The sequence below is a fragment of the Pygocentrus nattereri genome, chromosome 8 (assembly GCF_015220715.1).
Source record: "Pygocentrus nattereri isolate fPygNat1 chromosome 8, fPygNat1.pri, whole genome shotgun sequence".
NCBI classification, from domain to species: Eukaryota; Metazoa; Chordata; class Actinopteri; order Characiformes; family Serrasalmidae; genus Pygocentrus; species Pygocentrus nattereri.
In genome coordinates, this window is record NC_051218.1 from 20008387 (window position 1) to 20035786 (window position 27400).

At 39.2% G+C, this 27400-nt stretch overlaps 1 protein-coding gene across 6 annotated transcripts in view; it reads left to right on the forward strand.

The window, feature by feature from the left end:
* Positions 1–27400, forward strand: part of LOC108432946 (caskin-1-like) — a 94474-nt gene that overhangs the window by 7212 nt on the left and 59862 nt on the right. For all 6 annotated transcript variants that reach the window (XR_005130608.1, XR_005130609.1, XR_005130610.1 and 3 more), the window contains exon 2: positions 251–309. Coding sequence is in view for 2 of the 6 variants with exons in the window: in XM_037540767.1 (XP_037396664.1) it covers positions 251–309 (59 nt within the window). In the remaining 4 variants the exon portion in view is untranslated. The remainder of the gene's footprint in view (positions 1–250; positions 310–27400) is intronic.

Consider the following 27400-nt stretch of genomic DNA (forward strand, 5'->3'; position numbering starts at 1 on the left):
GATTTCACTCAAGTACTAGAGATTCAACCAATCAATGATGAAAGTGAGGGAAGGATGTTTCAAGATACCTTTTCTTCTCCCTGCAACTAGCAGTGGCATGGGATTTAGCTTTCTTAGATTATACATTTCGTAGCACTCATGAATGATGGTCTAAAGGGAGTAGCTAACTCATAAGGTTGCAGAAGGCAGATCATATACTATTATTGTCAGATGTTGAAAGCTGATGGTCTTTTATGTTTTCTCTCGACAGTGGCTCACTGAACTGGCCCACGCAAGACAGGTATCAAATCTGGTGGAACTCCAGAAAAGGTAAGAGGCTGTATTGATCCATTCTATTGATGGAATCTGTTCTCTGTTTTTATGGCTCTGAGTCTGTTCACAGTTCTTGATTTTGTTTGTGTTTTTCCACAAAGGAAATTCTGAACACTCTATTGTGGTTGATTAGTGCTGTAATTTAGCTGTTTCAGAGATCTTTGGTGTTGACTGTAGTCTTGATATACTGTCCCTCACTTACACTGCGCACTACAAGACTGCAAGGGTTAACACTGGGGTTTAAACTTGGTCAGACTCTGTGACCCTCCTGTCCACCAGTTGGATTCTGTCCTCAGTAGTTTGCATTAAACGGTGCATTAATTACTGCTGCTGTGAGCGCAGCCATCCTTAAAAACGAGCGCCTTACGCATTGTGACAAAGTAGAGTATCCCTACAGTTTCATCAGATCACCTCGCCACTTCCAATTAGTGCCAGTCCAAGGCCACCTTCCTGTGGACACGAGGGGGCCCCAAACCGACCCGGCCACTCCCTGACCCCATCCCCCTGGGACCTCTGCTCCATGATTTATTTAATGACATCAGGCCTATACCCTGCCATCCAGGCCTAGTACACCCACACACACTCACTCGCATGCCCAAACCGCCCCCATCTTGTCCGCAACGAAAGCCTTAGCATTCTACTCCAGAGTTCTGCTAGTCAGCTCCTATAACCAAAAGGACTCCAAACCCACCCGCCAACTTGCCCAGGCTTCCTCCCATTTTCCAGGCCCTGTAGTTCATAACTTTGGGCAGGTACAGTTTTGGTGCTTGTAATAATTACTAGTTTAATAATGCCTGATTGTGTATTTGAGCAAAGAGAAAAAGGGACATATGATAGGTTTAAGAAGGTGAAATGCTCCAGTTATTGATTTGAAGTTTTTTTCAGAAATTTGAATATGCTAATGCACTTGATCAAGGTCCAGTAAACACCAGTAAATAGGTAACATGTGTTTCTTTTGTGTACCTGATAAGATACAAATAAAATTAATTTATTTGAGTAAACTTACCGAGTCACCTTCGTCAGCTCCTTTAACGTAATTTTAAGATAAAATGTATTCATACATTAAATAAATACCAGTATGAAGGTAGAGCAAAATGACATTGAAACTAAGTTTCGTTATGTTTCACTATTACTTTTAAATTGTTTACAATCACAAAAAATGTATAAAAAGCAGAATTATTGACAGAATGTCTAATTGCTATTCTAAATGTTCTATAATGCTATTCTATAATGTCAATAAGTGCTTGTTAATTTATAATTAGGGGTGGCAATACAGTGATATTTAATGTTATTGTGATAAATTACATCACTCGGATATTTCGTAGATATTGTTTATACTTAAATAACGCTGTTCTACTACACGTTTCATTACAAATTGAGCATAATCAGATCAGTTTAATTGTGCAGTGCAATATATGAAATGTTAAAAGAAAATCATTTGTATTCGTAGTTTTTGATTTTTTGTATTCATGTGTTTTTATTTATTTATTTAATGTAGCACTCATGGTTCCTGTTTGTAGTGTGAGGTCCATTACTGTGCAGTAGTCAGAAAACCTTCATTTGCTTAAATTCCAGTCAAAACGGCCATTAAGTAAATACAACTAAATACAATATAATTTTTTCAGTATTTATTGTGTCCACCCTTTGCCTTTATTACAGCGTCCATTCTTTTTGGAGACTTGCACCCAGTTTTTAATAGAAATCTACTAGGATATTTGTCCATACTTCCAAATCTCAGCCTTAGAAGTTTTCTGTTCTGCAAATTTTCTTTTCTCAGTAATGTCTTTTTGACAACTACACATTCTTTCAGATCCATAGCATTGAGATGTCTTCTAACACCGTGAGGACAGTGAAGCAACAGTCCAGCTTAATTTTCTTTCAAGACGAAAACTTTAAGTGCTGTCAATCTGATGGTGACAGTTTGGGTGATCTGCCAGGTCTTACAGGGCTGTTAGGAGTCCAGTTTTCTCTAAATCTTTCAATACGTTTTTGAACTATAGTCATGAAAAATGCTGATTTTTCACTTTCCGATTCCTTATGCATATGGATTATCTTACATCTAATCTCATCACTAATATCTCTTGAACAATGAATAATGTGCTTTGACTGGGAATTAAAGAAACGACATTTAAAGAATGCTATATGTAACCTAGAGTTTATGCTGAGGTGAAATGTCAAGACAGTGGCACTTTCAGTTACAGAAAGTACCAATTTTGAAGTTGACAGTCTGCCTGTTTAAGTAAAATAAAATAGCTTTATGTTGGTTTGGAAATTTACCAAGGTCTGATAACAGCTATATGGGCAGTTGAGTTACATACACCACGTGATAAGTCTATAGATGTGTTTGTGTGATCATAAATGTCTATGTTTATTAAATGACTTCAGTTACGCTTCAGAAGTGTCTACATTTTTTACCAAATGCTTTGCAATATATCCTTGGCTGCCATAACTCTTGATAAGTCTTGATGATGGACACTCTTCAGTCTTAAACATTTGAACTCTGAAATGTATGATTTGCATAATTGCACTTTCCTGCCTTGTGGAGGGATAGAAATGAAAAGGAATGGAGTGGCCAGACATCAAACTGTTATGAAAGATTCAAATCTTTTTCCTGCTCACTGCATTTTTATTATTGATGTCAGTTTCACTTACATCACGTGCTCCTCATCGTCGGCCATTTTTACAAGTGTTCATGTGGAAAATAACGTGTGGGGGAAAATTCAAACTGAGCTGAATGCTGTGGCATACTTCTCCATGGAGTCACTAGCTCAGGAGTCTGTGTGTGTCTGCTGTCTCTTTCTGCAACCAGGACTCTTCTGCACACACACGCACACACTTTCACACATGACCTCACATTCACACGGCACACTGTGCTGCTCGAGCCCTACACGCACACAAGCTCACGCACACTCGCACACTCAGGCTGCAGGGAAAACTCGGCCAGGGAGAGAGAGATAGACAGATACAGAGAATGAGTAGAGATTTCTGAATGAACTGTAGAGTAGCTGGATGTGTAGTATTTCTGCAGGCTTTTCAGACAGTGAAACAGGCTGGCCAGCGTAGCGGACAGATTTTTTTTTTTAACCACTCTACAGCCTGTCTACCACAAATCTGCTCTAGTGCCTAGAAACACCATGCAGTGTCTTTGGGGTTTTTTTTTTTGTTTTTTTTTTTAAACTAAAAGAATCTTTCTCCATGCTGGCGAAAGGCCTGTGCTATCTTTGTCCAGAGCCATCCCAAACTTTATTTGTTTTTAACCAAAGCCATGGAGTAGTCAAACAAAACCAGCCCATGTTCATGTTCAAAGCTCATGTTATTTACCCATTTTTGTCGTTCCACATTTTCTTTTACTGTGACCATAACCGCAAAACACACTCTGACGGCCCACTTCATTGGTTGCACCTATGTATTTACATCTCACCACTGCTACAAAAAAAACAGGCACATTAAAGTACAAACATTGTAAATATACCCTCAAAGGTACAGCATTGGGTTAAACCCCAAACTGTGTGCCTTACGTGAAGATGTACCCTTGAGGGTGCCACCCCAGAGACAGTTTAGTACTTTTTTCTTGAGAGTAACTGTCTTTTGTATCAGCGATATTCACCATATAGGTGCCCTTTTTAGTTCTACAATTACAGACTGTGTAATCCATCTGTTTCTCTGCATGATTTGTGTCACTCAGTTTCACTGCTGGACTGATAACAGCCCATAAATATCCAACCAGCAGCATCATATTGGCAGTGTCATGTGACCACTGATGGAGCACTAGAGGATGACCAACACAAACTGCAGCAACAGATCAGCTACTGTCTCTGACTTTAGATCAACAAGGTGGACCAAGAAGGTAGATGTGTCTAACAGACTGGACATAAAGAGGATAGTGTTTAAAAAAGCTTTTGACACACTGCTGTGTCTGATCCTCTCATACCAACGCAGCACACACCAATTTAGCCACCACAAGTCCGTGTCACTGCTGTGTTGAGAATGATCCACCACCCAAATCATACCTGCCCTGCTGTGGTCCTAACCATTGAGGAACAAGGTTCAACAAATTACAACAAATGACAAAGGGCTAACAAATGACAAAGGGCACGTATATGATAAAACGTACAGTGAGTGTGAAGCAAGGATGTGCGCTTTATAGATTTTGTGGAATTAAAGTGTCAGTTGGTGTTTGCATATCATCTTGCATTCCTCCATGTAGCTTAAAGCAATCTTTCAGCTAAAAATCAAATTTACAAATTTACAAAATGTGCTCGTTTTTCAAGTTATGTTTAGTTATTAGTTTTACACTGGAGCTAAAAAAAAGTTATGTTTAGCAAGTGCAAACTACATATATAAATCATCAAGCACTTGCCTCTGACTATACTGAGTTTATAGATAGCTAATCTCATTCTCAATGTATGTGGTTTCAATCATTGTGTGACATGTTACAAGAAGGACTGGATGAAAGTGCACTGCATGAAACATACTTTCTTTGGTTGAACTGGGGCTGAATGAATTGTGATTTTTCAGATTAATTTTGCAGCTGCCAAAAACTTATGTTAAAACCGCAATTGTAAAATCACAAATAATTTATCTTTCAGCCCTAGGTCAAACTTTCACTTCAGGAGTTCCTTCTACCTCTCAGTTTCATTGTGGCTCCAGAGTAGTTGTCCTCACTTTTTTAGACGATACCTTAAATGCACCCGGCGTACCAGATGGTGGAACATCACCCCTAGAGATGTGACAGGGATCCTGACATCAGCTCGATTAAGGAAAGGCAAAACAAACACATGCTGAGGAAGAGTGAGACAAAGGCTGTGGAGAGATGAGTCTTGCGAGTGCTTTGGCCTCTTCAGAAAACAGCTAGAGGCCTGGACTTTGTGGGTGCTTTTTTTGATTTTGCCATGATTTATGGGTGTTCCTTAAAACCGTTGCTTATTTAAAACAGTGTTAAAGTTAAACATGAGATAATACATCAGTGTTTAGTAAGTTATTGTTAATAATATCTTCTTCAAAGCATAATATTTTATCTGTAGGCTGTGTTTGCCAAGCAAGATGACGGGCAAAAATCATTTGATGAACAGCAAAATTAATTTTAGGGTAGAATTTAGTTTATGTATGCAGGCACATGTGTGCCTGTGTAGTTTTACAATGACTCAGGCAATCATTTAAAGCAAAAAATTACGAGTTACTTAAACTTGAAGTCATTAACCTGGTAAAGGTGTGTTAGTTGCTGTGAAATTGTGAAGTATTTTTGTTATCACTGGTTGCTTCCATACTTTTGGTCTGTTGTGTATGTGTGCCTAGCAAGCAGCCTTGGTGTGAGCAGGAACGCCCTGAAAAGAGAATCCAAACCCTTCCAATGCCAAGTTTTCCTTTCCTCACTCCTCCCTTTACTCTTCCCTCAATCCATGTCTTCCTGAGCATCTCCCCCAGGAGAATGGAAGCGGGCCGAGGAGGCGGTGAAGCCCCTGCTTTTGACGCGTTTGATGGGGGCCCTGCTGGACAAAGCCCTCTTTGCTGCTCGTCCATGTGGAAAATGGTGGCGATAGAGGAGGGAGGACAATTAGTGGGATCTGCTAATCACGCGGGCAACACTCATTTAATTGACATGTGAAATTTTGTTTAATCTAACATGTCGATAGGCAATATGACAATGGACCGGCAATCAGAAAAGCACTGGCCTTGAAGCAAAGGACTTGACAGCTGTTTATTGAAGGACAGCCATTGTGAGCCTGTGTGTGTGTGTGTGTTTGTGGCGCTAGACAGAGCGGAGGCAGACGTGGAAGGATTAAATGCCATTATGCGTGCAATGCTTTCGGACAAATAGCTATGCACGCTCTTTCGTAGATGTTTTGACGTTTGTTGTTTGTGTTTTTTGATGGCATAAAGTACTATTATTTCATTACCTTGTCACTGATGACATGGGAGGTTTAACAGGGAAGAAGGCGGCTGCAAAATGAGTTGTCTGTTTGACATTCGTAGAAATCAGTATGCCATTTATCTTCACAGAAAAAGTAGCACCCCTCATTGTTGTGTGGTGAAGGTTTTATAAGTGCAAAAATTTTTGTATACAGTTTGTTCCCTTCAGAGATGCAGTTCAAGTATGAAAAGCCATAACAAAAGAAATGACACTGAGAATTTGTACACATCATACCTGCCCTCAAGGTTAGGTAGTAGGTTCTTTCAAAGAAGGTACCCATTACACACCGTCTTTTATTTTCTCTCTTGTACAGCTTCTCTGCAGAATTACATTGGACAGTCAACCTTTGCTTTTAATTGGAAATAGTTTGCTGTGATTTGAAGTACTTTCACAGGTCAAAATATACAGTGTTGCATAATCTATGTAGTCAGGTATAGCTGTTTAGAGCCAAAGGATTTTTAAACCTCTGTTTCCTACAGTGAACACCTGCTGTCTGTAGATGAGTCTGAAGCTCAGCTGGAGCTGCCACACAGTTAGGATGATGAGAGGAGAGGAGGTAGGCCCAGCTGCTCTATTTGCTTGTTCATCAGTGGATATATTAAGGCCTGACTGATATCAATTGGCTGATATCAGCTGATATTGAGGTTTGGCAAATGTATCATTATCAGCAAAAAGCAAAGATGCCAGCATTTTGTGGCTGGTTTTATATTGTAAAGAAATCGACACTTCTTACTTGAAAACCTCTCACTTTGTAGAGGCTGCTAAGATGACGTTTGTGGTCTGATTATGTGCATTTTAAATTACAGGCTAAATTAATAAATCTGAACACTAAACAGAATCATGGTAAAATAACCCTAAGACATGTAAAATGCATTTGAATGTTTAGGAGAACACAGAGAACATTTTTATGAAGAGAGCAAATTGCAGTACTTTGCAGATTTCAGAGACCCACTGTTTGATTTGTGTAATTTCCAGTCAAACAGCCATTAAGTGCAAGTAATTCATCTTTCAACATCAGGAGAAAAGCAAAAAACATATTAAAAAAAACACAAAAGCCTCAACATCTAAATATTATCTCAAAAGTTTTACTCTTTAGTGTGTCCACACATTGCCTTTGCCTACAGCTTGCCTTTTTGGGGGATTTGCTTTCAGTTTTTCAGAGATCTGCAGGGATATTTTTCCACATCTCCAAAGTTCAGTCATAAAAATTGGCCTTAGAGATTTTCTGCTTCTAACCATCACAGTAACCATCCCAGTTACAGATTTAGTTGCAGCAGTCCCTAAAACCTTACTTCACATCTTTTTAACTTATTTTCCTTTGACTTTTCCTTCCATTATGCAAGTGGATTATTTTATATCTAATCTCAGGAATGTCTTCTTTAGCCATTTTGATGTATGTGAGAGAGAGATTTGCAAGCCAGCTAAGGTGCAGTTGCTTGTGTGAAAGTTATTGTCTCTTTGAAGAGGAACATAATGTCAGTGACTCCTTTGGGAACACTTCTTTCAGCCAGACACAGCTGTAAGTCATTGGTTTTAAGACTGGAAGGATAGAAGAGTTGAAGAGGTAGCAAGACACACAAAAGAAAAAAGTGGTCATATTAAATACTGATAGATCTGATATTGGCCTATGCAGGATGTATATTGCCTTCCCCCCAGTGACGGCTGGCCCCATGAACCAGAAGAATAAGCAGTTTAGAAAGTAAGTGTGTGTGTGTGTGTGTGTGTGTGTGTGGGTGTGGATTTGATATTATACGAGTGTTGTGTAATTTCATGTTAAATGTGTTCTGCTTACTTTCTTGACACTAAAAAATGAATGATTTGTACTTAATGGCTATTTTGACTGGAAATGGAATAAATGAAAGTATGGTCTCTGACTTGCACAGTACTATTTGTTCAGAATTACTAAGAATGTTGTGAAGCACCTCTCCTCACATTACATTATTAACATTATTTAAGTGTATGAGTTTCTACGATTTGAATTTAAGAAATATGATAACAGACAATCACATCAAGCACTAAAGCACAGTTTATATATAGCAGTTGGAGTCTGTTTAATATTTGGCCACATTAACTTTTATTATCAGCTGGTATTATTGGTTAATGGAGATTTTGGCTTCCTAAAATTAGTATTTGTGTCAACTCCAAAATGTTTTTATTGGTTTGGCCCTAGACTATAGAGGACTTACTGTAGCTAGGGCCATTATATAAGCTTGCTTGTGATGATTGTGATGTATGTGATTATTTCAGTCAGAAGAAGCACATCTGTCAAACCGTAACCTTAACACAATTACTCTGTTGTTGGTTCTGACCTTTGTGCTGTATTGTAACGTTACAAAGGATTGCAGTGAATCACTTGTTTTTTTTAAACAAAAGTTTTGCATCAGTGGGTCAGTTTTGTGGGGATGGAGATTGGGAGGGTTACAGAGGTTGCCCCTTTCTTTTTTTCTTTTTTTTTAAGAATGAATGGAATACCCACACAGTTTTCACATCATAATCACCATATTGTGGAATAGCTGTCTGAATGAACTTTGCTCTGGTCCACTGATTACTAGAGTTTATTTGGAGATTGGAGCCAAGCTGTAGATGGCTTGAATGCTCTGTGCTGTAGATGCCTGGCACAATCTGTGCTATTGTATTTGTTTCTGAGATTTCCGCTCTACTGTGCCAGACAGTTTGGCCTTTTGCCAAAGCTCACAGCTGGATTGGCCCATGCTTTTAATGTGTGAGCTGGGTGGGGGATTGTCGGGGGTTGTCTGGGATTTGAGATTGGGATGCACTGGTGAAGCTGATGGTGCCATGGACAGGGCATGGTGAGATATTTTGGTGGGGGCGGGGGTCAACAGTAGATAAGTCTGACAGTACTTTGGTTTTAAGCATGTGCGTACGTGGGTGTGTGTATGTGTGTCCCTGAAGTTCAGCTGTGCGAGACATCTTAATTCCTGTACAGTCTTCACAACTGAACAAAACGCCATGGCTGAGATTTCCCCAACGCGATTCCGGAATGCATTTACCTTGCTCAGACAGCAGATTAAATATTGATGACATATTTGATTTTCCTCACGATTGATTCAGCAGGGATCCTTACATCAGGTCTTGCTCCATCTCAAATAGAATCTCGACTGCAGTCCAAATAAGCAGTCCGTAGCCGTGATATAGGCGAATAAAGGCTTTTTCTTCTCTGAAGAATGCCCTAGGTTTTGAACCCCTTGAGCAGCTTATTCTATAGTGAACCTTCATTAGACACTCAAAATCCCATGTGGTATTTTCCATATGGAAATAGAATATACTATAAAATGTAGTCAATATATTTCAAAATACGGTATATGTTATAGTGTATATGTCATTGTCTTTTGGGAGTGCTCTCAGGATAATGGGGTTATTACCCCAATTTAAAATTTCACCACACCACTTTATTTGCTTTACACATTCTGTCCTAATGGTAGCTTGCAGCGACATTGCTTTTGCATATGCTCCATGTCATTTGAAACAAGGGCAGGAAACAGTTCCCTGTCAGTCCTGCTTTATTTTGACAATACTGATGCAGGGGTTCTTTATGTAGTAGCTCTTGCAGCTCAGAGCAGGGGGAGGCTGAGACTAGGTTGGCCTGCTGAGGATGAGCACAGGAGGAAGGTGGGTTTACCACATTTTGCACTCACTGCATCCCTCCCACTTCCCGTTCCCCTCCGCTTACACCCTTTCCACCCCCCCAGCGGAGGGGCCGCTCTGCCACTTTGCCCTGACAACTGACTGCTTGAGCGAGCGCACCAAAATAGGTGCCTTGCTGGTTTCCATGACAGGCCGCGCATAATCAGTGGCGGAGGTGTGTAATTACGGCTGTCAGGCCTATCCGCTGTAATTGATGCGAGTTGCGAGCGGACTTGGCCAGGGCAGCCCCGAATTGCACACATGGCAGCGCTGCTGTGCCACCACATTGGAAAGAGTTGGGAAGAAAAGAGGAAAAAACGTTACCTGTCAGGAAGCTCACCAGTAGTGCCATGTTAAGCTCTGCCACCTGCCTCAGTGATACCAGCACACTACTACATTTAAGAGTCTGTTTTTTAATTTTTTTTGTGCTTTTTTCCCTCCCCCTGTGCGTGTCAGCACGATGGATGGCGCTCTCGGTTTGTCTCCGGGCTCGGGATTTCTCAGGCTCGGTTTGATGCTGCCTGGGCGAATTCGCAGATGGCAAAGGGGGGTAAGCGGGCGTGATGAAAAACACTGTCGAAACCGTAGCTGCTTAAGTGTCTCCAAGGCGAGGTGGTCTGCCTGTGGGGTGTCTGCGTTTGGCTTATCGCTGCTGGCTTTTTTTTTCCTGGCTTCCTGGAGAACATGCAGTGTGGCTATGGAGGGAATGATCACTTAACTTCAGGGGTGTCACTTTACTTGACATTTTTATGCTAGTGCATACAAGAGGAAGAGGGGCAAGTGAAGGGGCAAACTCTTGGCATTTGAGAGCTCACCCAGAGACTTTGAACAAATGGCTGAGGGCATGTACTGTGTGCTGTGGCTTGTTATACTTTAGAGAGTGCATATATGAGTGGCCAAGTTAGGGCCTCAGGTGTTTTGGCCTCTGCTCAGCTGCTCTGCTATTGATCTGAAGAGGAATCACCTTTTTCAGAATTCTATAGAAATATTTCAATAGAAATATTTCAGGAACCTTAAAAATATACTGTACAGCTATATGAATGTATACTACTGAAACTATCATATTAGCAAACTCTGTTGCATGCGTTATTGTAGCTGACAGCCGTATTTACCCGCTTTTGCTGAAACTGGTCATTTGCTGCGACATCAGGGCTCCCATTTGCTAACATGTTTCACATTTACATTTTTGTCTTAGAACCAAAAATGGCATTTTTTAACTTGCGATGGGGACGGTGCTTCATCTGTCAAAAATGCAGACTGCCATTGTCCAAGCTGCACAGCCTTTTGATAAAGAGTTGAAATACAGGCTTATTTCAAAGATTGTGACAGTTAGCCTAGGTACTATATAGAGCCTAAGCCTCATACATGTATGTCTGTTTAATTGGTTAACACCATACACCACTCACCACTTGCATTGTCTTGTGCAGTTGCTGTTGGCATGCACAGCAGTTTTTCTACTGCTTGAATCTCCCACAGTAGCATATCCAGTACTAACCATAGGGAAAAGTGGTAATCCTTGGGATGACTGATTGGAGAAGTGGAAGTGAGATTGATGGCTGAGCCACTTCTCCCCATCAATCCTTCTCTCACCCCCATATGCTCAGCCTTACAGAAACAGACTGGGGAGAATTTCATCAGACATTCAAATTGACAGCAATTTCCCCCCATGTTGTGGGGAGGACGCTCTGCAGGGGATTATACAGTCATTTGATAGCAATTCTTCCCAAAAAAAAAAAGGTTAATTTTATTGTAATAATAGATTGAACCTAATTTGTATTTTTTTTTTGAGTGAAATTTGGTTGCACAGATATCTACAGAAACAAATACTTTAAATTGTGTTTTGTTGTGTAAACACCCATTAATGTAGTTTTCTTTTGTATGTTACTTTTTAATACTGCATTGAAGGGGAAACAAATATTTGGTTCTCTTTTGTTTTTGTTGTTTAATATATGTCCAATACATCTCTTTACAAATATCTACTAAATAGATGGAGGGGGAGGGGATTCAGATGCGACAGATTAAGAACATTAGTGTTTTGGGTTCCAGTTGTGGCCTATTTGTTTTAGGAAACTGTTTTCAGTTCCCCAAGGTTACAAGTGTTCATCTGATAAACTTTATCATTTTAAATCTTCCATAAATTTTCATTGGGCTTCAAGTCAGACGATTGGCTAGGCTATTCAGGCCCCTCATCTTCTCTTCAAATTAGGTTGTTTGTTTTTTTCTTTTTGGGCAAATTCTTCACTAATATGTACCAGTTCATCGCTCATTTCATGTGTCCTTTGGTGACGATTAATGCCCCAGAGCTGTTTGCAGAGAAGCAGCGCCATATCATGATTCTTCCAGCTCCGTACTTGACTCTTTTTCCAAGCAGGATAAACTTAGTTTTGTTTCGTCTGAATTGAGTACATTCTTTCATTAGAGTTCTGAGTATGTGCAAGTTTTCTACATACAACTTTGTGCTTCTTTTCTAGCAGAGGAGTTTTATGTGGAGTGTATGACCGGAGATGATTCCGGTGCAGTTCACTGGTTGTTGTTCCTGCTACTTTCAGGTTGTCCAGCAACTCTTTTTAAGTCACTGTTGGTTTCTCTCTTACCTTTCTTGTCACTAGTTTAAGCAACCTGTCTGGGGACCATGAACTTTTCACTTGCACATCATCAAGTTTTACTCTAAGAGATATTTAAGGTCTTTACTATGGCTCTGTAGCTTTTGATAAGTGATAAGTGATACTTTTTTTGATCCCACAACCAGGGAAATTCCACCTCTGCATTTAACCCATCCATGAAGTGAAACACCACATACACACTAGTGAACACACATACTAGGGGGCAGTGAGCACACTTGCCCGGAGCGGTGGGCAGCCCTATCCACGGCGCCCAGGGAGCAGTTAGGTGTCTTGCTCAAGGACACTTCAGTCATGGACTGTCGGTCCTGGGGATCGAACTGGCAACCTTCTGGTTACAGGGCCAGATCCCTAACCTCCAGCCCATGACTGCCCCCATTCAATTGCTATTTAATAATGTTCCTGAGAACTTTAATAACTTTACAAATCTTCGCAACCAGCAGGATGAAGGACTAGCTCATACAGTGCAGCAACAGATGACCAAATGAACGTTTGTCTCTGATTTTACATCAACAAGGTGCAGCAACAAAGTATGTGTCTAGTAGAATCGACTGTTAATAGATACAGTGGTTAAAAACTCTGATCTGATTCACATGTAAATGGGATATATCACTGTTGTTTGAAGAAAATCTTGTATCTCCAAAATGGTATCTTTACAGGAGAAGGGAAAAAAAAACAACTTTAGTTTTAATGTAAGTCAATGGAACCAGACGTTTTTCATGTTAAGTCATGTTAAGATGTTTTTTGGTCCATTCTTCATGAAATTTACACACCATGTAAAGGGCAACAGGCATTTTTAAATTGTCAAAAACTGAAAAATACACAAAGTAGCGTGTGTATAGTGTTTAAATACTTTATTTCTCCTCAGTATTGTCTTTCAAACATATTTTAGCTATGCTTATGAATACGTGCTTGTTTGTGCATATGTATAAATACAGAAGTGTCTGAATATGTGATTTCCCCCTACTGTATGCTTCTATTTGATTAAAAAAGATTATTTAGAAAGAAAAAGACTAAACATATACTGTGATTAGAACTGAATAGACTGTAGACTCTTGTATGATCTGTGTTGAGCTAGACAGTAGACATTCTTGCAGTGGTCTCCAGACTGACGGATGTTTTTTTTCTTTTTGTCTCTCAACACCTTGCTTGAGAGGAAGTAATGGCCCTCAATTGGATTAGCTAATTAAATATATATAAACGCACACACAGGTAGAATCAACAGTGAGAGGTGCCGCTTTGCACGTGTCTGGGGCCTGTCAGCGTTAACTCATGGGGTCTGTCACTCACGTTCCCAGGGCCTGCTGGTGCAGCAACACAAGGTGAAGTGTGAAAGTTTGGGCAACGCAAAAGCCAAATCATTGTGCAATTATACAAGCCAAAAGGGAGCCATTAGATAAGTGCTAACTGCTGATGGTGGATGTGCTTGCAGTGGGAGGAGACAAGACAGGCAAGGTTTTTGACAGTGCTTGAATAGGATTCCCAGGCCCTGTGATTTGGACCATCAGCTTCACTGTTCTACTGGCATTCATTAGCAGCATTGTTTAATGCACTGCAGTGACATAATCATGCCCAGATGTTATTAAACATGTCAAAACAGCATTAGAGAAATCGCCCTGGCTTTCTGGTAAGGGCAGAGCACTTGGTGAATGGCCTTTTTGTATATTGCGCAAGCCTTGGAATATAATGCTTATCCACTCTGGGGAAAATCTAGTCTGGATTTAATGCGTTTCTTAGCACCAATGGGTTTAGAGATTGAGGATCATTTTATGAGGATCTTTACGAGGATGCGTGGTATTATCTCCATAAATAGCTAAGCAGATGCTCTGAAAAGGCAGATGTGGAAGTTTGTATTATGCGAATTACTGGTCCAGCTGCTGCTCTGTGCTTACAGTGGTGAAACGTTTGGAAGTTTGTGTCATTAGAATTAATCTTTAATAGAGGCGATATGGAGAAAAAAATGCTGTCTGGATGATCATTATGGTATGTTTGTTATCTGTTAAATGCAAAATTCAGAGACCACCATTTTTTTTTTTTTTTTTTTGCATTTGCAATCTTCCTTCTGCTGGGAAACTTTTCTGCACTTTTAAAGTTCAGTCTTAGACATCATTTGCATTCTCTGGTTCTCACCGTCTAAGTAATCTTAAACATGTTCAGCGATTTTGTGGTCTACACTCTGGAGTGGTCAGTCTATTGTTCTGAGAATACCAGCAGCTTCTTTGATTGATTTGCAAACTTTCATGTTTTTTTTTTGTCTATTTCCATTTCTCAATAATGGCTTCTTGAAAGCTACACATTCTTGCAGACACATGGAGTTGAGTTGTTGTCTCACAGCAGAAAGATGGACACTTCTGGATTTTTGTCGATCTGAAACAGGAGTGGAGTTGATTTTTTTTTTTTTTTCTCCTGTTTTTCAAATAGTACTCTTTATCTGATGGTGAAAGCTTTGGTGAACTACTAGGTCTTGTTTGATTGGTAGGAGGCCAATTTTCTCAGTATATTTTAATGATTTTTTTGTATTTCATTAGCAGCTAGTTATATACTAGTTATCAGTTATAACTTCATTTAATGATTTAATGGCTATTCTGACTGAAAATGAAATAAAAGAAAAATGGTCTCAGATTTTTCCACAACACTGTGTGTCGTGTGTGTGTCGTGTGTGTGTCGTGTGTGTGTCGTGTGTGTGTCGTGTGTGTGTCGTGTGTGTGTCGTGTGTGTGTCGTGTGTGTGTGTGTCGTGTGTGTGTGTGTGTGTGTGTCTGCGCCTGTTTCAGTGTTAAAACATCTTCAGTTCTGTCACTCAGTGAGAGTGAGGCCCGAATTGCCTTCCTTAGCAACAGGCAGCATACTCCAAGCTATGACATTTCGTAGAGTTGTTATTTTGTGTTATATTTTTTTTTTTTTTTTACATATTCGTCATTTGCACAAGAGTGTAGCTGAAGTGCAGGGAGCAATCCTTTCTGACAGCAGGGTATCTTGATCATCAGAGTGTGTGTGCATGAGTGTGCATGTACGTGTGTGTGTGTGTGTGTGTGTGTGTGTGTGTGTGTGTGTGCGCGCGCTACAACAGAGATACTTCAGCTTCAGATTGAGCCCCTCAGCTGCCTCCATCAGAGTGTGATTCACCTAAAATGCATCATGTGATCTCTGACTACAATCACTCTCCCAGCTGAGCTCCGCCGCTGCTCCATTCCCTCTGGGCAAGAGTGTGCGAGTGAAACACTTCTGCCTGAAAAAGAGAGAGAAGGGGAGGGAGAGAGAGTGGATGGGGTAGTGTAATACAGTACAGAAATCGGCCTTGTGCATGTACATGTGTACATGACTAGGTGTTGGTTTGTTTGTTTGTCTTTTTTCCTGCTTGCACATACATTATTATTCCCTATGTATTCCTGGGTGATTGATGTATATATGTGAGTGTTACATGTATACATGTAAATGCATGTTATGAATGCAAGCATTTTCTTCAGTGAACAGCTTTATTTTCTCCTCTCAGCGTGTGTTCCTCACTCTCTCTGAGATCAGACTTTTGCCATGTGGCAGACACCAGTTACTCCTCAGCTCCTCTTGGCCGGCTTGTTGGCTGCAGATCGCAGCAGTGGACTGGCCTGTGGTCAGTGGGCTTTTATAAGAGAGCCAGACCAGGCTGGCCCGGGCAGAAAGACAGACAGAGAGAGGGAGAGAGAGGATGAGAACACCATGGCTGGTTTGCTTTGGACAAGCTGCTGGTAGGGTGGCTGATCTCTGGCCTCCTCCACGCCCAAGCTTTTGTCCTCTCTGGTTAATTGACCGATCTGACGGACCTTTTAGTAATGTGTCACTGTTAGGAGGGTCAGGGCCTTGGTGTCATGTGACATGGGCCCTGTGACCTGAGTTTGGCAGATGTGACTGCACCATATCTCAGCAGTCTGCTGGAGGAGAGGAGTGCATGCAGTGATCTCTGATTACAGATGTCACATTTAGTTGATTAAACTCAATTTCATTCTGTTAGTTGATTAAAAATAATTGATTACATTTTTTTCAACGAATTGAAAATGACTAGTTGTAATGTATATTAAGTTCAGTAAACACTGCCTGATGGACACGCCCATAAATGTGTATTTTTTTGCCAAATGGTGTTTTATATTCAAAGAGTTTTTTTTAAGGTGTATTGTTTTTTTTATTGTGTTTATATTAAAAAATCTTTGAAAGGCATTGTGTGGTTCGTTATTGTTCAGTTAAGTACATTTATTTAGCCTGTTTTAAAACTCTTTTATTACTGTGAATGAAATTTATGGAATGGTTAATAGATTTTTTTTTTTTCTTTTTTCACTGGAGTCCAGTTATATATGACTCATTGAGCTAAATGGTCAAATGCCTCTTACTACTGATGGAGGACCTTATATATATATATATATATATATATATATATATATATATATATATATATATATATATATATATATATGTATGTATGTATGTATGTATGTATGTATGTATGTATGTGTTATTTAAATTAGCAAATTTGAAATGGCAGTTTACAGAGCAAATAATACCATTTATATGGCAACTTCAGCTACAAGAAATATGCTAGTTTGTTTCATGTGTTTATTTAGCCCAGTGTGAGCTTTTATAGTAACAGCTCTATACATGCTTTTACTTTACATCAGATGACAGATTCACTGAGTATCTCTAGTAATAAGTGCAATTTATTAATGCAAATGGTTTTGAACTCAGTGGTGCGAAAGGGGTTCAGTTCTGGAGATTTTCTGGAATGACACATTGAAGAAATGATAATTATGATACTCCTTTTGTTTTCCATGTGCATCACTTATGCAAAATACGTCAGCTTTCTTTTATCGATTGCCAACCCGAAATATCTCTCCTTATTCAAGCAAGACATTCATGCCATGTTGCCTAGTGACATGATGACACTTGATCAGGAAGTCAAATGTCAGTCTGCTCTGAAATTTGCAGTTTATGTTTCAGTTGACTGCCATTGCATCAGTGTTCAATATATTTGAATTAATATGTACTTAAATATTTGATAAATATGTTTGATTTGAATATTCTTTTAAACTCATGTCTATTGCAGGAATCTGGAGGGAAATTAGACCAAATCCACTAAAACCTAATTTGCACAAACATATATAAAAGATGTTCAGAAACATGGAGAGGCCTGACTAGCATAACTATAAGGATGGCATGAGCAGTATATTCAGAAACAGTAACTATTTACTCTCATGACTGCAGAGACCAAATGCTCTTTTTTTTCTTTTCTATTTGAAGTATTTGCAACTGGTGGCAGATTGATTTCAGGTTCTATTGTTACCAACACGTTTCAACTTATTTTCTTCTCAAGGGGCATTGTAGTTTTGTGGTTCTGCATTCATGATCGATCAGTTGTAGGACACGTTCTTCACTTTTTAGAGCATGTTTTTTTTCTATTTGACACAAGCATTCCCTACATTTATGAGGATTGAGGTTCTTTTGAGGTTAATTGAAAACGCATTCTTTATTACCCCCTCATCTCAACCTGAGTTGATTTTTGATGCTTGGTTAACCCATAAAACTAGTAGACAGTGTTTATAGATGTGCTTAATTATGTCTTCTATTCTACTAAAAAAAATAAATGTGGAAAACCTAAAGCATTTTAAAAAGGTTTTTCTTGGTGCCAACCCAAGAACTGTTTAGAAACTATTAAGCAAACATGCATTTAACTGTTATTGAAATGTGTTCACACACACACACACACACACACACACACACACACACACACACACACACACACACACACACACACACCCCACCCTCGTATCTCCACTTTACAGGAGAAGGAAGAAACATACTTTCAGTGTTAGTCAATGGAATCAGAATTTTGGGCTGTTTCTTTTGGTCCATTCATCATCAAATTTACACACAATGTAAAGGGCATCAGGTATTTTCAAATTACAATAAAAACTGAAAAATGACAAAAATGGAGATATGAGATTTTGTTCCGACAGCAACGCGCGCTCTCTCTCTCTCTCTCTCTCTCTCTCTCTCTCTCTCTCTCTCTCTCTCTCTCTCTCTCTCTCTCTCTCTCTCTCTCTCTCATTCATATATATATATATATATATAATATTACACACAAACACATTTTTTACAAGACTTCTTTGCTGAGTAACCTGCTTTTAGCATACAATTAGAAAGTACACAAAATGTGGTGAACTAGCATGCATGCTATGATACAGGGACATTAAGGACATTTCAGTGATTTACATAAAAATCATTTTTTGATGAATAATTTAGTCATTCTATAAATTAGGTTTGTGGTGGATGTACTGTCAAAGTGGTGATGGTATCATTTTTTTAGGTCAGTATCATTGAAAGTAAAGAAAAAATTAGGGAACTGATTTTTCATCCTCTCATGATCCTCAGGAAATTCAAATGCAGCTTGTTATTGAACATTGTCATGTAAAATATTCCAGATATTTTATAGTGTAGAATGTGTGTAGATAAAAGGGTTGCGATGTCAAATGGATTCACACACTCAAAAATAGTGAGACTTTTGAATTACTGTAATGATTGTATTTCAAGGTGAAGTGTTGTTCTGGTTCTCTGGGACAGGCAGATAGATCATTTAGATTGTTTATCATTTTGCCATTTTCTCCCGGAGTTGGCTGACCCATGTTGCTTATCAAGGCCATGGCCAAGAAGCACCAAAAACTAGTTTGGGACTATCTGTGAAAAGGCTCCTCCTTAATCCGTTTTATTTGCTCTGCTACCTCCAAACCATTTGTCCACGCACACCCCGCTGGCCTGTTCCTCCTGCTTCTTCTAGGGATTTAGTGTGGAGGTGCAAGAGCCCACAGACAGTTAAAAAAAAAAAAAAAAAAAAAAAAAAAAAAAAAGCCATCTGGCTGGAGGGAGGGCGGGATCGAAAGGGGGGAGGGTGGGGGGAACGTGGTCGGTTGGGGTGGGTGAGTGCGGAGGGAGTCGTGCTGGGCAATCAAAATGACAGACAGCAGTGAAAAGTGTTTTGTGGGCTCCCACATATATGTGAAGTAGCCCAACTCATGAGCTTTCACAGCTCCCTCCGGTCAGCAGGTAAATACAGACCTAGCTGTGCTATGCTTTCCTCATGCTGTCTCATTCACAATTTGCGTATCCAGTGGGTGTGTGAATGGTGAATGGTGAATGTATCTATCTCAATTGCTGTAAGGACCTGTTTTTGTGTTTTTCTGTAATTTGGTGGTTATGGAAACACTTTAAGGATACAACTGATATGATCCCTTATACGTCACTAATGGAAGGCGAAATGCTGATAATGGTCATTTTTTTTTAGCAGGTGAAAAAAATGACCCTCCATCAAAAACCTTTTCTCATTCCAAATATTATAATCCCTCGTTTTTATGCATCCATTTTGCCCACCCCATCCCCCAACAGCAGCCCCCTTTTTCCCCCCCTTAAAAAAAAAAAATGTGTGGAGGCTTCATTTTTCACCCTCCCCGAGCGGCTCTGTTGTCAGAGAGGAGCCCTTAGGAAGTCTTTATTTCTGCCAGGCAGGGCCTCTCGCGTTCCTCCAGCCTTCTCCGGCCGTTCTCATGGCTGTCCCCCCACCTGCTGGGACCCTGATCCCAGGCCGAGCTGCGCTTCAGCGGGGGACAATTACTACCCCACTCTGCCTTTGATCATCTGACCACATGGAAGCACAACAGCTGACCACATGTTTCAGCAGACAAGAAGACTAAGGCAAAGGGAAGAAGAAAAAGAGCAGAAAGAAGAGAAGAAGAGGGGTGAAAAAGAAAAATAGCCCTAGCCTTCTTATTCTCTTCTTTTTTCTTTTTTGCGCTCTCTCTCTCTCTCTCTCTCTCTCTCTCTCTCTCTCTCTCTCTCTCTCTCTCTCTCTCTCTCTCTCTCTCTCTCTCTCTCTCTCTCTCTCTCTCTCTCTCTCTCTCTCTCTCTCTCTCTAGTGAAAGGGCCTGTTCCGGGAGTCGTTTGTATTTGCCTCGTATAATGCTCGCGATTGTTGGTGTGTCGTAAACAGTCAGGTTTTTTTATTCGCCACGATTGTCTTTGGAACTGAGAATAGGGGCTTGTTATGGGTATGGGCTGACCTCAAATAAAGTTGCTTTTTGAATTTGCTTGTTTCATTTAGTGAGAGTGGCTTAGAGAGTGGGTGAAAGTAATTTGAGGCTGGGCTAATAAAAGTGAGTGCTAATTATTCTGTCATTGTCAGCCAAATTGTCCCAGGGCCAGCTGGGCCTCTGCTCAAGCAGCCGCTCTGGTCAGCATTCAGAGAGCTCGTATACAAAGTCAAAACTACAGCAGAGTTGTTGGTTAGACCTTCAGTCACTGTACGGATATGTTAGGGCCTTTGACCTGCTGTACTTTAGAATTATGGTCATTAAAAATATAGTAACTAAAAACAGACAAAAGTTTAAAGTTTGTGTACAGTCTTTGAAGTTTAAACTTCTTCTTTTTATGAACTTGCAGTACACAAGCCCAGGAATTGTGCAGGTTGTCAAATATGAAATACTTCTGAAGAAATATGGGAAACAAAGTTGAATACATATGCATGCCATCTGAATGAATTCCGTATATATATATATATATATATATATATATAAATAAATAGCATTACCAAGAAATCTTTTGTTAAGTACATTACCAGTAATCGGTTACATTTATTGATAACAATGCTATGACGTCCAACTAGAGCTGTTGCAATTGTTGACTACAATTGTTGCGAGCAACAACAATGTAAATGAAGCAATTAGAGGTTCAATATGTCCTTTTAACAAGTTTTACTACTTAAGTTTCAACATTTCAACAGGTTTTTGCATATTTACGGTGCCTAACAATTCACATGCTCTGAGCCTATTTATTAAGAGGCTTGAATTGAACAATATAGCATGATGCATTGTATTGTTACACTCCTAGTACATACGCGCACGCGTGTGTGTGTGTGTGTGGGCAATACATGTGAGCATATTAAATTATGACACAATTCACTTTGAGTACTTTAGTACTTCTAGGCCCCTGAGCAAGTGATTGTATCAGCGCATAACTGAAGGGTTTTGTTCCAAATACATTGTAGACCACTTTCAAGATTTTATTTATTATTTTTACATTGTTGGGAGTTGTAATTACACAGATAATATAAGAAATATTAATGTTAATTATACATTATTAGAGAAATAAAAAACCTTGTTTTCACTGTACATCAGCTGATATTCTTCTCTAAAACTTCTAAATCTAAATAGTTATAAATAGATATTTTGGAATGAAGAAGTGCATAAACTGTATTGTAGCTGATTGGATTTATCCCATATATATATATATATATATATATATATATATATATATATATATATATATATATATATATATATATATATATATATATATATATATATCTCATGTTTTTCCATGGCCCACCCTTAAGTATGTGTATGCATGTAAACAGTGTGTACTGCCACATGTGAGTCCAGTGCAGCAGACCTGAGAGGTGGTGAGCTGTGCTGGCCGGAGTGAGTGGAGGGGCCTGGGGGAGCTGTTTGTTTTGGCCTGTTTGCTGGGGATGGCCTCCTTGAGTGTTCCTATTGTGCAGAAGATCACTTTACCACATTAAGGGTGCATGAAAAGAAGCTCTTCACCAGCACTTGGGCCCAGGCTGGAATAACAGGCAGTGTTTTGACTGGCTGCCACCACCTATTCTGACCGCTCTGCCGCCCAGCAGACGGCCTCTGCCTCAAAAGAGCCCAAGAGGGCAGACATAGACAAGACAAACGCAGATCCGAACATGGAGCTGTCCATACATATGGCTGTCACTAAAAAGTTAATTTATGTTCTAATTGTCTTTCAGATTTGTGTGCGTGTGATTTGTTGATGCAGTTACCAGGTTCTTGTGTATTTACACAATTTGTCTCTCTCCATAAAATAATTACTTCATAAGATTTTTACCTAATTGACAATTTATTTTCCTTTAGTGGTGTACAAATTAGATTGTAGCATGATTATCAAAGCTCTACTTTGATTAAATATGAGTTTCTTTGAGTTGATCAAATTGTAGATGTTGCTTTAATTGATGATTTTGAAAAGTAAGTCATGGAGCAGGTGTACTGACCATAAGATATAATTATTAAAATCTGTTCAGCCACTATTCATATAAAACATTATTAAACAGTCTTATTTCAAACAAGAGACAATATGCAAAACTCAGCAGATTACATTAAAGGTAAATGATACTGTTCTATGAACAGAGAGAAATAATGTCTTTAATTGTTGAATCTTACATTACTATGATTGTTTTGATTATTGTAATGTATTGAAACCTTTCATGTACATGTTTATTCAGATCAACTTTTTTTTGTCCACAAAAAAATGCCATGAGAATTCTTTTCTCACATGAGTCTTATTCTTGTTACTGGCCCTTTGTGTATTTTACTCAGTTCATAATCATTTTATCCGGCAGTTAAAAATAATTAACAAGTCATGCTCTTTTGTCATCCGCCAGTATGAGTCTTCTGTCTAGCAATGAAAGTCTTTTCCATAAGTATGCTCACATAATAGTGTCAAAATCTATTTTAAAGTGCAGTAATTTAGTGGTTTACAAGACTCCATAAAACCCCAACATGCCCCAGTAATGAGAAGCATGAGTGGAAACCTGGAGAGCTCCTGCCGGCCCCTGTGTGAGGAACACGACCAAATGCAGGACACTCGGCGCAAAGCGTTTGGCCAGAACAAAGGGGACCGGGCTGCACATATGGCAGAGATCGGACAGGGTGAATAAAAGAGGTTTAAACGCATTGCAGTACGAGCCATCCCTCTGCTGATGAGTGTTTTTTTGAGATGTTTAAATGTTTGGAATAGACTGTGAGAAGAGAGGCTCCTTTCTCCTTTTTCATGCAGTGATAACACGAGTTGATGCCAGGGGTCAGACAGAGCCCATAACTCTTCCCTTTCACATTTAGAATACTGGGCCATGCAATCATAACATGAGCAAATGGACTTTCATCCCTGTTACCTCACAAACCTTTCTTCAAGTCTCTCCTTCCAGCACTCGTTGTGCAACATGTGTCTGAAAACTTCAGTTAACAAGACTCAAAGGAACCCAAGGAAAAGCAACAGTTAAAATGTGACGGTGGGCCTTGCAGTAGTAGCACTGCCTCCTCGCCAAGTTCACACTTGTTGGAGAACTTGTAACTCCACATGCGGTCAGGGCAGGGATTAAATATAACCCTGTCATTCTGAGTAAAACTCAGGCTGTGTACACACATTTGGAAAAGTGAGCCAAGGTGCGAATGGTTTGGCCAATATTTTATGAATCTGTTTATGTTTCAAGACTGTTCCTTGCTGTTTAAACAGGACCAGGTTGAAATTGACGCTTTCTTGCTCAGTATGCTAATTTGGAGCGAAAGAAATTCTAGCTTTGCAAACAACAGTTAACATTTAGGATGTGACCAGTTTTTTGACTGGTTATCCTTTTTGCTATTGTTTTTTAGTGCGTGCTAATGCTCCATACAGTTTCTGCATCCTAAGAAACTGTCCTAAGAGCATGTGGGAGAACTAGGGAAGACAATGTGGTAACAGCAAAAGCAACAGCACAGCAAAGGAAGACCAGTTTTGGAAGTGCCCTCAGTGCAGTAAGGAATGGGAATTAAAATGAACAGGTTGTTAATAGCTGTGAAATTGCAGTAGAGGAACTGATTGGCAGCTTGTACAGTCAGATGTGCATAGACCACAACCATTTAACCTAATAAGTGTGCAGCAAGCATTAGGAGCCAACGTTTAATTTATTCAACGTGTAAATGCCAGGATTTCAACTCCCAGCCAAGTATACCAAGAGAATGTAACCAATCATATATCATTTGCTCAAAATGCTATTTCAGGAAACATCTCAAGTTGTTACTAAGGACTGTAAATGTTTTTTCTGTTAAAATATTTTTGCTGAAAAAAAGTATGATCCTGGCAGAGGCTTTCTTGACTGCCAACTGCCAATCCATAGGGCCAGAATCAGTGTAACAGCTATTTTACAGTAAGGAGCGTACTAAGCCTCATATAAGTCAAAAGCAGTAACAAAATGTTTCAATAAATGAGTTATTTCTATTATTTCTATTAAAGAGCCTGTAACATTTTTATTATTATACTTTTTTATTGCAGTGGAATATTATACTTTGTCTTCATATAATGTGTAAATTATCGCTACTGTTTTTTTATGTAATGCAGTAGTTTGATACTTTGAAATTTTTTGACAAATTAAATTTACACATTTACGATTGACGGATGTGGAAAATGTACCATTTTAGCTGTACTGGAAATTGTATGTGTCCAGCTGACGCCTCCAAAGGTTATAAATATTTTACTTACTGTACATGTGAAAGTAGTGATGACACAGCTGTCCGTTGTCTCCTTTTACAAGTCCCAGTGGGTTTGAATATAGTGCAAGTCATATTATATTAACAGGAATGAACTGACAATTCAAAATTTTCTTTCTAAGCTTAATCAAAGTACATCATTAGTGGAACTTTCTACGCTTGGATCATGATGCTTAAGTTATCCCTTGATGGATGTTTCCTGTGTTTCTTGTCCAGTATGTGGATTCAGGATGTAACAATACACATTTTCAGCTTTGATGTTACAGGTCAAGATTCAAAATGATTTTCGATATTTTATATTGGAAATGTCTTGATTCTACAGACCATAAATTAAATACTACACAGATTGGTTACACTCAGAATTGGTTTGACTGCAAATTTGACTTCAGAACAAAATGCTTGGAGACTATCGGAAGCGTAAGCTATACAGCTTTAAATTTCAGTGCACAAATATTTGGATTGAATGCTTCAATAGAATACTGCATTGAAATCTTTACCACCTTAACGTGGACACAGGGTATGCAGGGCAGCCCAGAAAAGACGGCCTCAGAGAAATATTGAGACGGACTTGGTTTTTTTTTTTTAATTTTCCTGCATCTGTCCATCGGTGCCAAACTTCCTCCTGGTGTGCTTGTAAGGGCAGGAGCAGTGGCTCTACCTAATCACAGTAATTTTCCATCCACTGTTCGAAATCAGGACACACCAACTTCCCGTGACATTAAAATAAATAAATAATTGATTAAATGAGCGACTGCACAACAGTTTCTTTTGTTCTGTCAATCCTCCGGCACTCACAAATCATTATATGAGTGGCCAGATGGAAATAAAAAAGGCAAAATTAAAAGCATAGACGGAGGGATGCTTTTTACTCATCATCCTTTGATTACTTTTAATTTGGGCGCAATTTTCTGCCACAAGAGCAAGAGTGTATGCAGTATGGGAGATGACAGGTCTAATGGCTGTCTGAAAGAAAAATGTGGCAAGGAGAAATGGAGAGATATGCACGGCCATCAGCGCAACTGAGATAGACATAATAAGATACAAGTATGTTAGGGGGGCCTTAATGTTTGGGCTCTCTGGGCTCATCTCTGCTGTCTACATAACCCATTAATTTGTTAGTCTGCAATGTATGTCCCAATCCAATCCAATCACATGCATGTTGGAGATATCCCAAAGTTTGGTGGTACTTTTTTTTTTTTTTTTTTTCCTTTTTCCAGGAGCAACACCTTTCAAGCACCCAAGCGCATGAAAGGGGAATAAACGAGGAACATTATACAGACTTTGGGATTTAGGTATTCATTCATCAGGCTGACACGACAGTTTGATTTCCTGAGGGATTCTAGCTGTTACTTAGTGCAACTGACATGCAGTACAGTGAAAAGTGAAGTCACATTGGCTGCAGCTGCTGCAAATGTATGTTATTAAAGGCCGCAGTCCTTTTCCTGGTGCTTGCATGAATGCAAGTTGGGAGTCACTTTCGGACCAATTTACTAGTCATGTGCACAATTTAGCAATTTCTGCAAAATCAGTAACACAATGTGGTTATCGGTTACACTGTTTAATGTTAATTTCTTTAGTAAACATATGCATTGGTTATGTCTGTACTATAAAACAATGACCTGTAAAATGTAAAGGTAAAGAGGTTCAAGCAAGGTGTTGTAATGCAGTTTGTCTTGGATTTATCACTACTTTACCATTATAGGTATTATGTATAAAAATTAATAAGACAAAGATGGTGATGGAGATGCATTAGTTGTTTCAAATAGTAAATAAAATGTCTTTATTTTCTGTATTTGACTTCAAGACCCCTTGTTTAAAAAAAAAAAGTGTAGATTTCTGAATACCATTTCACTTCATTAAATTATGCATACATTTTGAAAAATTGCAGTAATTCTCAGTAGCTTCTCCAGTATTGTGGAGTTCATTTACAGTATTGATACTATGCTTTTCAATTCTAGCACAAAACATCATGGTTGGAATAACAAAATGGGTTTAAATATATCTTAAGGGTAAGAATAACCTGTTAAACTAGCAACAGAAACTCATGTGAAAGGAGTTGAAGACATAAAAGCTAATTAACAAAACCACAAGGAATGCTGCAAAGCTTGACCCCTAGTGCTGTGGTATTCAGAGATGTGCAAAAAATGAACAGGCAACATTTTAACCTCTTTGAAAAAGATGCTTGACCTGGATCTACTAGAAAGCACCATTTTACAGCTGCTGTACTTAAGGAATAGAGGACTGCAGGATTCAACTGTGTTTTTTACAGTGTGTCAACTGGCTAGTTGTGCAGTGTTTTGCAATCTGTGCCAAACAAGTATGTGAATGATCAACCAATATGCACCATTGTTAAAATGTGCATTGCTTTAGTAATTGGCTGTTTCTCTTGCATGTTATATAAGTCCTATGCTGAGGCATCCTACAACCTCTCAAGTGGCAGGGTTAAAAAAAAAATGCAACTAAAAAAAAAACTTGAAGAACTTTCATATTTCATTCTCGGTAAAAAGTACAGCATATGACCTTCCATGAATGTTAATGCCTAATAAAAAGCACATAAAAGCACAACCCCCCCCC